This window comes from Anopheles merus, chromosome 3R, assembly GCF_017562075.2.
Source record: "Anopheles merus strain MAF chromosome 3R, AmerM5.1, whole genome shotgun sequence".
NCBI lineage: Eukaryota > Metazoa > Arthropoda > Insecta > Diptera > Culicidae > Anopheles > Anopheles merus.
In genome coordinates, this window is record NC_054084.1 from 25,155,559 (window position 1) to 25,169,067 (window position 13,509).

Consider the following 13,509-nt stretch of genomic DNA (forward strand, 5'->3'; position numbering starts at 1 on the left):
ATAACAATGTCAAAATGAAGCAATTTTATTCCGTTTAAAAAGGATTCCGTGCGTATTATTTTAGTATTTTGCTATTTAAAAAGGTGTAGCTTTAGAAATTCTTACCGAAAAGCAATCACATTGTTTGAACTGCATCTTTCAATACTCTTTACAAATTTTCAAAAATCTTCAACCGTGATCATGATCTACCTTACTTACGATTGCTATTGTAGTTGTGTAAACGTGTTGCTATGTTGATTGATGGCCTTCTGCGAACATACTTCTTTACAAGGAATAGTTTCACGCGATTCTTCGGTACAATCTAACACTAACCTAGGTTGCATATGCTTGTTCTGCTGCTACACTGTCACTTTAAGTGGTCTTACATTCCGTAATGAATAATACTTTTTGAATATGCGTGATTTTTTTTTTCATACGTTTGAATTGCTTTTTTGTAATTTGATTTTCTATAACGAATGTAGTTTCCTACCCTAGTTTGAATAAATTCTCAATTTCTGCATATTTTTGGTTGTAAATATGATTAAATATCCCAAATTCTATGTTTAAATGATAGTAATTTAAATATAATATAATGGCTTTACTTTTAAATGGTATCAAATGTAAAAAAATCGAAATAATTCTCATAAACATGTGTAAAAACTAAAATTTTAGGATAAAGAAAAGGATTCTCAGTAAGAGGACATTTTAACATTTTAAGGCACTTGTATGGCTAAGCCGTATTTTTTATAGTCTATACCAATTTAAAATAAAAAAACTCGCTGTAAAATATTGCTTTATGCAAACTCTTCGATAAATGACCAAATTTGTTGAATGCAAAAATAACAGTCGGTGTCGTCTGTATGCCATTCCATCACATATAATTTGGCGTAGCTTCGGGATCAACCACTTCTGTAATGGTCAGGTTGTCTTGAGGTATCGTGATCTGTGAATATAATTAGATGAGTTTGTCAACTAATTGAAACTATATTCTTAACTTTGAACTTACCGGTACATGCGATATTTCACCTGTCGGTGTTATTATTTGCAAAAACAGTTGAAGTGTTTGATTGATAGGCTCCTCGGTTGAAACTGTTCCACTATGTGGTACAACAATTGGTATAACATGTGTCACCGTATCATCGTTTGCGAGGCCCTCTGCTTCACTCTCAACATTCCGAGGCTGTATTTCTGGCTGCTGGAAGCCACACTGTGGTCGCTCGCAGCTGGTCCCTTCCTTTGCACAATTTGTGCAACCCTCTTCCTCGCTGCTGTCCTCGTCTTGCGTATCCTCCATATCAACAACGCTTTTTTCCGCCTCATTTTTGTTTCGCGGTACAATGTCCATGAGGAAATCAAACTGCTCATACTTTTCAGTGGCCTTCGCGATGTCCTTGCGCGTTAACGTTGCCCGATTGCTAGCTTCAGTATGCAGCCATGCACACAGTGTCAATTCCTGGATGAATATTTCGCTCGCTTTCGCTAATAGGGAGCTAACATTGTAGGCTATATTTGGCACCTCTTCGTCAATCTTCATTATTCTTTTAATGCGCGAGAGTGGAAAAACTGGATGAGCTGTATCAATTTTGTTCATTAGCTCAATTTCTCGCATTACGTTAGGCCAGAAGTTTGTAAAATTTTGCTGTGAAATGGATGGTTGATCAGACGGTTTTTTTCGAGGCGTCATTACGTTCTCAAATTTGTAAAGGATTTATATCCAAGAGAGTGTTGTGATTGGGACACCTTTGCTAATTATCAAAAACGCGTATAGCAGGTAATAAGCTGTCCTTATCAATGGAAGTATTAACGAATAGGAAACGAGCGCCGATGTGATCTCATGTATCGGTATGCGCGCGTGTGTGTGTGTGTGTGTGTGTGTGTGTATGATCTTGTGCACAATTGCGATCTTTGGACAATGTACTTATTATAACGTGCACATTTATAAGAAATTTTCTACATCTCGTAATACACTTTCAGCATTCTTTTGTCATGAATGCTAAATTGTACAATAAAATTATTAACCCTCGTAGTTCTTAAGACGATCTATAACATAGAATAACATATAATGTTCATCTGCTTCCCATACACAAATCAACGCTACAGCAACACATACTACAACAAACTACACACATGCACTCACTCGTCCTTTACCTTTCCAATCGGAACGAAAGGTAGAAAAATGCCGACAAACACCCTACACAAACGGACACCTGTAATGATTGGCCACCACATAAGCAGCTTTGTGTCAGTCATGACCAACCAGCGTTGATGTTTATTGCATACGCGTCCGATGCGTTCCGTTTGTCAGTGCTATGCTCAAGTGCTGTGACTTGGTGTCGCAATACATATTCGTTTATCTCGGTAAAAACTGCACAGTGCTATAGCACAGCAAAAAATAAAAATAATTACATGTAACGTAATTAAATGGTTATTTACAAAAATAGAATATATTTAATGTTGCAAAGAAAACATACAAATTATCTGCCCGCTCAAGTGTGGGATGTAAACGCAAAACTATGCGCAACATTGTTTGACAGATGCGCATTCATCCGCATACGTATATGCAACATCTGGCAAAGCATTGCTTTGCATTTGTGTGCGTAAAGTGGTTCTTTTAGATGAATGTTCTGATTGTTGTCACTAGGAATGAAGTTGTATGTCTTACATGCTTGATCTGTTGATCTGTTGACCATGATCACAACAAATAGGTAGCAAAATTTTCTCCTTATTCAAACAATGCAAGCAATGCGTCAAACATACCACTCTATTCGCTCAATCTTGAAAAGAGTGAGGTAAAGATCTTCTCTCGTCTCTTTTTGATGCCACGCAACACATGGCACCGGTACAAAAACAAAATGTGTAAGCATATGCAAACTGTCTGTTTACCAGTGTGTGTGTTTTCTCTCGTAAGGCGTTCTGTACATATGTCCCCCGAGGGCTAGAACGATCTTGTCGTCGCTTTGTCAGTGTCAGCTTTGAAAACACTCTCTCACATCTCCAGGAATTCATCGGAAGTTCTTTTACGATCGCGATCACCGATGTACATCTTTCGCTCAGGACGGGTGATCGCTTGCGTCACTGCCATAGAGATTGATCTTGACTTGAACTAATGATTAACCCGTTCGTGGGTCTTGTACTCCCTTTTTTCTATCAACTCACAGTATTTGATTTCGTTTGAAGATTCGTATGTTGTTGCTCCTGGTGGTGTCCGAGCCGGTTGTTGATTCAATCTCACTTTCAACTTCCAAAGATCATCTCAACAACTATCCAACTATCCTCGTGTTGATGATATTTGTGTGCCTTTGTTCTGTGGATTGGCAGTGGGTTTTTGTTCTACTGTGTCTTGTTGGTTCGTGTATTTGTCTGTCCGTATGACAAGGACACAGTTGTGTGCAGTTATCTTGATCGTTTGAGTCGAAGATCGTTGATCGTTTGAAAAAAAAAGGCGTGAGTGAGTGAAGACGACGTTCAACTACCTCTACGGTGTGGCTACACGATCATTATTACAGCAGTAGAGAATTAAGTTTTGAATTGCCTTCGGTGTTTAAAGGCTCAGATATGTTAGCAGTGACTGCCAACATGTTTATCATTCTTGACCAATCATTTAATGTTAACTTACAAACAGAAACTTAATTAATGTTCCCTACGTAGTTGTATTGATACAGATTCCGGTTTTGTATTATTTCACACATTTGAACGAAATAGTATGTTTGTTTGTTTTCTGCATGACATGTCACAAGAGCTCCACTAGTTGTAAGTGTTAACTTATTTATCCTAAAGATTACTTCCATTGAACAGGCCCATGCGGTAGGCCAGGTCATCGCTGACCATCATCGCGAGAAGCCCAGTCACCATAAAATGCACACAATAAATAATTAACATAAGTTTGCTCTATCTCAGCTTTTTCATCTTTTTCGTCCAAAGCCACGGTCCACCGCGGAAAGACTTCGATCCGTGATGATCGCGCCAAAATCGTGTCCCATGAAGTCGTTTCGGGGTAAGTAGAATAAATGAGAACAAGTAAAACGCCCGCAAAAACGGAAAGGTAGGCACTGATGCAAAGATATTGGAAAACCGGAGGACACCGGCGACGTCCGACGAAATCGAACGATCAAGCGACCAGGAAAGCTCATGCCATCCAGAGTGACATCATTCGTCACCAGTGTGGCCAGAGTGTGGCCGATAGCGTGGAAGGAACGACACGAACCCGTCATGAGTCGATGGAAGGCAAGAGGACGAAGGTTGCAATCGCGTCTCGACGATCTTGGACCCACGTCTCGATGGATCGACGCGATTTCGGGTGAATTTCGGCCGGACCGGTTCCGTTTTTTTGTGGGGTTTGTTTCTCGATCGAGGTGTTTTCTAATTATGATAACAATCGGTAACCGTCTCGGCCGAATGCACATTGAACGCGCCTTGTTTTAAGGCGAGCAGACGAGCAGTAACGAGGGAAGTATGGGAGTGCTTTTTCCATAAAATGGAATAATGAACTACACAGAGCAAGAGAGCAAAAGACAGAAAGAGAGAGAGAGAAAAGAGAGAGAGAGAGAGATTTAAAGAGATAAAGAGAGACAGTGGCATATCACACGGATATCATCGTTGGTGAATCGATTGAGACTTCGCACAGAATTATTAGAAATCTCAAAGCCTTGCAGATTCCTTTCTACTAACAACGTATTGAATTTCTGTTAAGGATCACATCTCAAATGTTAAGAAGCACTAATTCAGTTACTAAAAACAGTCGGCCAGAGATGATTTCAATCAAGGTAGCTTCTATTTTAGTTGAATCATTTGATTTCCCAAGGTAATCACCACTCATTTGCCAGCAGACTCCTCATGAAACCTACCAACGCAATTCAGTAGCTGCTACTGCTACCCTCTAGCACTCATCAAGCCCAATCTGAGCTGATCTGCCGTAATCAAAGCGGTTGGAAGAGGTTGTATTTCCCCAAAAGAAGCCCTGCTAGCTCCAAGGGCTTCGGATCTAGTCACCTCGCGCTCGATAATCCATTCATCTTTCATCTTTGTTGGATGGCGATCGTAAAGTAAATTAAACGGACACACGATCACGGATCGCTGATCTAAACGCCAGATGTTTCAGTAGGATCGCGCAGTTTGATTGAGGTACATCTCCTCTGCCTCTTCCACAGTCCAAGGGCTGATTTGGTATTTGACTTCTTCTTCATAATGAGTCAAACGCTCATTCCCCTCAGAAGTGACGAAACGCAAGAAACATACCTTAGGCAGCCGTCAGAAGCCTGTGAACGGGTTTACCACAGTCTACAGGGAGCTACAAATGACAGCACAACGCCATTTAATAACGAACTAATTCTCAATCCGTCCCACACACCGTTCCTCCGTGGACTGAAGGTTGTGGATCAGTTTCCACTTCATCGATCTCTTCTCACCGCGTCTCGGCAGTCGAACAGAAGTGGTAGCTGGTGGGTTTCAATTCGCCGCTGACAAGACAGCAGCTCGCCTTGGGTTATTAAATCAACACTCATTCCAACGCAACATAAGCAGAAAGAGGAGATCCTCTAAGTCCAGCACTGCTTAGGACGGATGAAACGAATGCAGAACAGGAAGTAGAAGGGGGAATGGAATCAATTTTGTTATTTAAATTTGTTGTCATGCTTTTTTAAACTGACGCGTTTTGTTCTCACTCCATTGGCTCCTCAAAACATTGATTCTTCCCTTGCAGCACAAAACAAGAATGTTGTTTAATGGTATTATTAGTATACTTTTTACATTTTAATCAATGATCATCTTCTTTTCACGTTCCCGTTTTGCTAAACGCGCTTTGAAACATTTCCCTTTTCGTTTGGTTCATATTTGGACGCGGAATGTTCTCATTAATTCTCCATCTTTTCCATCTTCCTCTTTCGATGCTTCGGTTTGCTTGCATTTTAATGCCCGGCAGCGCTCTGGTGTGATCAAATTATTGACACTGTCATCGACGAGGTGTTAGGCGGTTATTTATGAGCAACTTCGACAATGTAGATGCTCAAAGCGAGCCCGCCACAACCGGAGGAATCCTTTCAAACGGTATCGAGTTTCCTGCTGCGAACGATACAGAAGCAAAAAAGCGAAACGATCGATGAAGCATGCCGGCTGCGATGAGTTTTCATGTTTGCTGTTTCGCATAACGAGCCGATTTGATGTGGCGAAGAAGGGAGAGAGATTTGTTTGGTCACAAATAAGACATATTTGTGTTTGACAACAAGCTCAGCATGTGCATATCGATGCTTTTAAGCTTGTTTAAAAAAACATGTACTGAATTCCTTTACCAGCTTATCCTTGACGCACTTTGGCGCAGCGGTTGGTCAGGCAACGAAGGCTATCACATTCCTGCATACAATCATCCGTCCTTGCGACAACCCCCGGCAGAGGAGACGGCACCATAATCACAAACAAAACATCGTATCCTTTTGACTTAATACCGCTCATAACACACCGAAACAGTAGCAAAAGCATCGTCCAGCAACAACAACATTCCCCAAACAAAATAAAGCATTACAAATCATTCTTCATGCTGAACCGTCACAAACTGTGCTCGTACACACACATTGATTATCATACTTTCTCTGCTTTTTATCCACTTTGCTTGTTATCTCTCGCCCCGGTTCGCGATGCTGGTGGGGGTGGTGCTTTCATAAATTACACCTGATATTATTGCAGGTTGGCCGTTTTAACGAGTGACCGACGGCGAAAAGAACCTTACACAGAGGGACGCGGTGAAGCGGAGCAAAGGCAGGACGGCAATTAATTGCTGCGCAATCGCCATAACTAACACCCCGACGAGCTTGGTGCGGAGCTCGGTAGCGAACGAACGCGCCACGGGAGGTAAGACTGGGTGAGAACGTACGAGCACCCAAGAAAACGCGACCACAGGCGACTCCTCCACTGCCAAAGGAACGTGCGTTAATTAGAGCGTGTTTGTGAGCCGTTTCGGTTAGCCTGCGGGTCTCTGGAGGAAGTACATTTTGATTTGCATACTCTGCGTCTTCTTTCCCAGTGCCAGTGCCTCGACGACGAGGCCGCCAGCTACGTTCACTGCCAGCTCGAGTGGAATATTCAAAAGGCAACTAATTGCGGCGACAACTTCATTAGCCCGCAGGGGACCACGATGCGAGACGAAGATTGGTGCAGCTCGATCGATCTCGGACGATCATCGTTGAGATCGGAAGTCTGTCCAGGCGCGGATGCCACCCACATGCATCTACTGCATTGTTAATTTCTATAACGTTAGAAATCAGTGGAGGGTATCAAAATTTTATTTTAGGAATAGCAGTACCGCAATTTACACAGATGCAACGAAAAATATTATTGCAATAAATAATATACTCCCTTCTAGATAATTCATAACATAATAGAATCACATATAACATATAAAATACATATAACTTTTAATACATTCTTATATTTTTAAAATAATTTTGATGCATAGTACAACACATAATCGCTTACTTACATTTTACATGTAAGTATTACAAATGGTACTTACATTTTTTTAAAGATTGAATTATGGTTGAGCTATCCAGGTATTTGAAGTGTTGTGTTGAATGGTTTAATATTGGTACATTAAACATATGACACGTATAACGATGCAGGTTTAAATGATCTAATTATTGAATAGATGAATGCCGATCGTTTCATGTCAAACGATGTCACCAAACTTCACACTTAGTGTAGTCCATAAGGAATTTCGATCACAAACTGGCAAACTCTAAACATACAAGAACATGATACTTTAACAAAAGCACTTAATCAATAACTCAATTGCAAATGGATACTCTTATTTAAAACTTCCTCCATCCAAGGCAAAAGTATGCCAAAGTCACATGGCAAGGGGACTGCATGGAAGAAGCACAACAAACAACACACATACATTCACACGCCATGTGTAAACACAAGCCACCCGTCCGCGTACGCACGGACGAGCGGCCTTACTACGATGTCAACATCGACAAAACGCTCAAACCCCAAACGGCATGCGGCCGGACGTTCCAACCAGCAGCAACGTTCACAATCAACTAACGCACGATGAGCCGCCCGCTGAGAGCGGCAACATTGTTCGGTGTTGCATTTTCCAGCATCGTAAACGCCAGCGACCGGTTTCGGTGCTGGATTTGGTGCTCGCTCAATCTCTCGCTCTCTGTTTAACGCTGCCACCCGCCGAAGCTTTTCCAAGCTTCCAGCAGTTCGGCTTCCACTGTGTGGCGTGTGGCATCGGGTAGCCGAGCGCCAGCATAAAACATCTTAGTTTCTCCCCCATCGTGGGGGGGAATGGTTGCATCAACTTCCCCTCAACTCGGAGACCGATTTCAACAGCGGCTGTGAGGGAAGCAAGAAGAGTGCGATATTAAATTAATCGAGAAGCGAGATGGCTATACTGTTGCCCAGCAACAGCCAATGGGGCCCAGCGAACAGCGCTTGGGGAAGAACGAAACGAGTAAAATAAGAAACTGGAGACAATCGCTATGGTGTGATAATTGAAAATAATTAACTGATTTGCCATGTTTTACATTGATGAAACCGACAGATCAACTTGAAGGTTGTATATTTGATGTATTTGGATGGAATGTTTTTGCAAAAAAAAAAATAATAAAAAAATATCTTTAAAATCAAGCTTCCACACATGCCTCAATCATTGATAGCCTTTTTAACTATTTTTATAAGGTAATTTAGTATAATATAAAAAGAAAATGAAATTGCATACAAATTGTTTGAAAATGACAGTTTTCAACAAATTAAAGGAATTATTATTTTACTTTTACAGTAATTTAAAATTTTATCAATGTTTTATATATATTATGTTAAACATTACATGCTGTTTATATATATATGAAACTGATTTTCAGTATGATATGGTTTTGATTATTCATTGATACTTTTTTCACTATAAATTAAATTATTGCAATATACAATTATTTTCTTTTTTAATGTGTACAAGTACTTATTATGTCATCCTGTTTAATAATAACACCCCGAATTATGTGAATAAAACAGCAAAGAAAAAAAAAAACAACGGACTCCGTTATCTCCTACTATTGATTTAGCAGTAATTCCAAGAAATCAATCTACCATCTTAACGATTCCGATTACACTACGAGCAACCAGGTGGCTCCATCGCTTATTCAAAATATTTGAAAATTGGTGTAATGTATGACGTATCGAGAGTATTCGAATTTTTGCGATGTATTTGCTGTTGGGTTTAAATATTTGAACAAAAAATAATTATTGACTTTGGCGCAATAACTCACTTAATTCTTCTGTCCATTTTTAGACTTATTTTTAGAACTATTTTTTGGCTCGTAAGTAAGGTGGCTAGAAAATGATTCTTTTATAGTTATAATCCACGGACTTTGATGAAATAAAGCTAATTAAATTAAATATTTCGTATGTACCTTCAACGGAAATTGACAAGTTTACCATATTAATGTACTAAGAAAGGTTGATTGTTTCTCCAATCAATCAAACTTAAAGAAATCTGTTGAACAATCACCACCATGTCTAGCGTCGAAGAATCGAAACAGTCCATAGCTGTCGATGATTTTCAATTCTTGTGCTCCAATTATGGTCCCCTCATTCTCGCTTTGCTCGCTTCTTTCTTCCCCAAGCGCTGTTCGCTGGGCCCCATTGGCTGTTGCTGGGCAACAGTATAGCCATCTCGCTTCTCGATTAATTTAATATCGCACTCTTCTTGCTTCCCTCACAGCCGCTGTTGAAATCGGTCTCCGAGTTGAGGGGAAGTTGATGCAACCATTCCCCCCCACGATGGGGGAGAAACTAATATGTTTTATGCTGGCGCTCGGCTACCCGATGCCACACGCCACACAGTGGAAGCCGAACTGCTGGAAGCTTGGAAAAGCTTCGGCGGGTGGCAGCGTTAAACAGAGAGCGAGAGATTGAGCGAGCACCAAATCCAGCACCGAAACCGGTCGCTGGCGTTTACGATGCTGGAAAATGCAACACCGAACAATGTTGCCGCTCTCAGCGGGCGGCTCATCGTGCGTTAGTTGATTGTGAACGTTGCTGCTGGTTGGAACGTCCGGCCGCATGCCGTTTGGGGTTTGAGCGTTTTGTCGATGTTGACATCGTAGTAAGGCCGCTCGTCCGTGCGTATGTGGCAACACCGCTTGCGTTTGTGTACGTGTGTTTGGCGGTTCAACTTGAAAGCGCATGCAGCATCGTTACGATACTAATAAAAGTGATCAAAAGTCGCTCAATAATTGATCTCACCCGTTGATCGACAGTGCTAGCTAAGGGAATAGATATTTTATTCCAGATGTGCTTGCTTTCTAAGTGGTGTGCATAAAAATGCTGTGATCATTGATCATGTAACCATGAAAAAATAGAAGTGATGTGTGAAAAGCAGTGTGTTGATGTAACATAGTGGCAGAATTTTGAATTAGTGAATAAATGAAAATAATTTTAAAAAACCTGTTGTGAAACTTAGCAATTATTACTCTCTGTGTGCGCTAGTGGATAAAGCTTTTTCTGGTAATTGGATAACTGAAATATTGCATACATTTTAACAAACCATTCACGTTTACAATTGCAATGAAAGTGATGAATAGCTACCAAGTAAACAGAAAACACCCGTTCCAATACAACTAAATTTGCACTTGTAGAATATTAGCTGCAGTTATAAAACGTGGGCAAAGTTTTTTAAAAATTACCGTGTTTATCAATCCTCCTCTGATCGCGGCAACACCCAGCTGCAGATAACTACTTACGTACGTGTTGCACCGCACTAGGCGCTTTTATAGTAGTCGTGTGTGCTAGTGTATTGATGTGATTGTGCAATCTCAAGCGAGTGTATCGGTGAGTGGTGATCGTGCGCAATAGAAAGCTTCCTCCGTTACACAGTAGCCATTATCGCCCGCATCCGGAGTCATATCGTACCACTGGTGATTACAACAGCTTAGTGATCCTGGCAGTTTGTCTTGCTGGAGCCTCCATATATGGTGCGTGCTCAGTGTGTTTGTTCGAGTGTTTGTGTGTGTGTGTATGTGTGTACATGTGTGCGTTTGTCCAGTTTTTGTGTGTGCGTGTGTGAAGTGATAGTGTATGTTTCATCTGCACCTTCGTCCCAGCTGACCGGTGCGTGAGTGAGACGTGCGTGCCAGTGACACTGTTTTCTCCGAAACCCTGCTGCCAAGGTCTCACCGACGCCATCAATGATAATGTCACGTAGGAAGCAGTCCAACCCAAAGCCACTTCTTCAGAAAAGTAAGTAACGATCGTGTCGCAAGCGTAGATGTGTATTATCAGACGTCTACTATCGTGGCGTTTTGCTTGTGGCCCGTGTGCAGAAGTAGCCAGATGAACTGGTACCGCTTAATACAGAGTGCCGCTAGCAGAGCAAGCAGATAAGCGCGCCAGCTGCATGTTGAGCTGTTTGTAGCACGAAAGCAGAGGCTGTCGATCAGACTTTAAAAGCCGTCGGCATTTTGATGTTGATAAACTGCTCTTTTTTTTTGTTTGTTTGTTGTATCCTCAAATAATTTTGATAAACTTGTGATAAAAAAAAAAAAACAAATAAACGAGCATCTTTAAACAATTGTAATAAGTCTTACGATTGGTTAGGGCCTATAAAAACCCATCCAAACATTTCAGTTGCTGTGATGCAAGCAAACATTTGGGTATTTTGCTCTGCACCACAATCAGACCCACCGCTGATACTGTTATCCCCACAAGACACCCAGATAATAGAGCCGGCAACTTGGATGCTACACCGATTGTGCCTAGCTGATCAGGACGCACGCGAAGTACCAGTACGCGGAGAATAACATAAAACAAAGCACACAATGCTAAAGAAGAAAAGGTCATCCACTTCTTTTACAGTGACCTGCGATTGCATACGACCTCTTCATCTTGTTGTCTGTCTATCGGTCGGGCTGATAGGATGAGCGATAGGATGGGAACCGTCTAGAAGTGAACGTATCATCGAACCTTTTTTTTGTTGTTTGCCGTAATGCTCTCGCGCCAAACCCGACTCCGATTGAAATCAAACCATTGCTCATGGGGCGCGCCAAGAGATGAAGCCTTCGAACCGGATTAAGCCCGTAACGCTGAGCGCACGTCAAGCACGATTAACTGGCACTGCCGCGGTACGCTGGTCGGTCAAAAACTCACTTCAATGTTAAAAAATTTACGGCGGTGTGGCTTACGTGCTGCTGCGTGACGGCCACTCTTTGCATACCAGAAAATCCTGCCACCATCTTTGCCTGTGCTCATTATGTGTCGCTTGGTACAATCGTTATCAGTCAAGGGGAGAAGATAGTGAAGCAAGGAACTTCCACCAGCACACGTCATTTTATTTCTAGAACACACTTTCCGAAAAAAGTGTCCGTGTTTGAGCGGGAGGCAACAATAAAACCGACTTTAGCACAGACGGGATGATCTGGAAAGGAATGTTTGGGAGATTTTTTCTAGAAACATTTCGACCATTTTGGCAAACCGCTTTTTTGTGGGACAAATCATTTCCTGATTGTAATTATTCTAGGGGAGTGTTCGAGCTGTCACAAATTGCACAAAAACGTGCCTGGCGTTTTGTTGTGGCCTTGAAGGTCGCTGAGAAAATGGTAATTGAAATGGAGCTATATTTTTGGAGGCCTTTTTTGTAGCAAAATATCTCATGGTAATGTTTGATTGTGATTCATTCGAGTTCGAGGTGGTATGCTGCTGTTTTTGTTCGTTGTTTGAACAGCGATTTGAAGCGAAGTTGAAGCGATTTGAAAATCAGTCAACGATCGCTTGTGGCACTAGTTTGTACAAGTTTATTCCTTTGCGAGCAGTTTACCTGTATGGTTGGTGAAATAAGAAAAAAATCCCATGCTTTTATAAACCCTCTTTGACCTCCAGCAAATAACTTTCAATCCTTTCTTACCTAATCATTTATGGAATTTGTAATTTGAATAATAATATAAAATTTTTGGTTTACCAGCGGTAATAATAGTCTCTAGCTAAATACAAAGTATTAAAATTTAAATTTTTGCAAATGTATATAAAACATGATTCTAAAAATCAAATAATTGATCGAATATGAGAATCATTGATTTTATTGAAAATCGCAAAAAAACCTTAACACGCATGAAAGATAAAACTATGAAGAAAAAAATATTAATGTTTTCAAAAATGTGTTAAACTAATTTGAATTTAAAATTAGATTTTTTTTATCTTGAATGTCCAGAAGACATTCACTTCAAGAAATCTGCATCTATCATATGAATGATTGATAATGTTCAGATCCCTGTGCATTTCCACCCCATCAATATGCAAGACAGAAGCTAGAAACATTAATATTCTCCCCTCTTTATTAAATCGATCAACAGTAGAAAAGCTGTGGGTGGCATCCGCGCCTGGACAGACTTCCGATCTCAACGATGATCGTCCGAGATCGATCGAGCTACACCAATCTTCGTCTCGCATCGTGGTCCCCTGCGGGCTAATGAAGTTGTCGCCGCAATTAGTTGCCTTTTGAATATTCCACTCGAGCTGGCAGTGAACGTAGCTGGCGGCCTCGTC

The 13,509-nt window shown here is 41.1% G+C and overlaps 2 protein-coding genes across 8 annotated transcripts in view; one reads left to right on the plus strand and one right to left on the minus strand.

Moving 5' to 3' along the window:
• LOC121597504 (nuclear transcription factor Y subunit gamma-like) overlaps positions 1-8,018 on the minus strand; it is a 111,007-nt gene extending 102,989 nt beyond the window's left edge. The window contains exons 1-4 of one of the 7 annotated variants that reach the window (XM_041923315.1): positions 7,865-8,018; positions 7,481-7,702; positions 986-1,618; positions 15-922 (exon numbers count right to left, since the gene is read on the minus strand). In XM_041923315.1, the coding sequence (XP_041779249.1) occupies positions 851-922; positions 986-1,588 (675 nt within the window). In that variant the 5' untranslated portion in view covers positions 1,589-1,618; positions 7,481-7,702; positions 7,865-8,018 and the 3' untranslated portion in view covers positions 15-850. Of the gene's footprint in view, positions 1-14; positions 923-985; positions 1,619-2,106; positions 2,255-5,607; positions 6,037-7,166; positions 7,214-7,480 lie in introns of those variants that run through there. The other 6 variants (XR_006005420.1, XM_041923314.1, XM_041923316.1 and 3 more) reach the window with 6 other exon arrangements.
• Positions 8,019-10,007: 1,989 nt separating this feature from the next.
• Positions 10,008-13,509, plus strand: part of LOC121595251 (zinc finger protein ush) — a 132,713-nt gene continuing 129,211 nt past the window's right edge. The window contains exon 1 of the mRNA XM_041919090.1: positions 10,008-11,211. Within this exon, the coding sequence (XP_041775024.1) occupies positions 11,160-11,211 (52 nt within the window). The 5' untranslated portion in view covers positions 10,008-11,159. The remainder of the gene's footprint in view (positions 11,212-13,509) is intronic.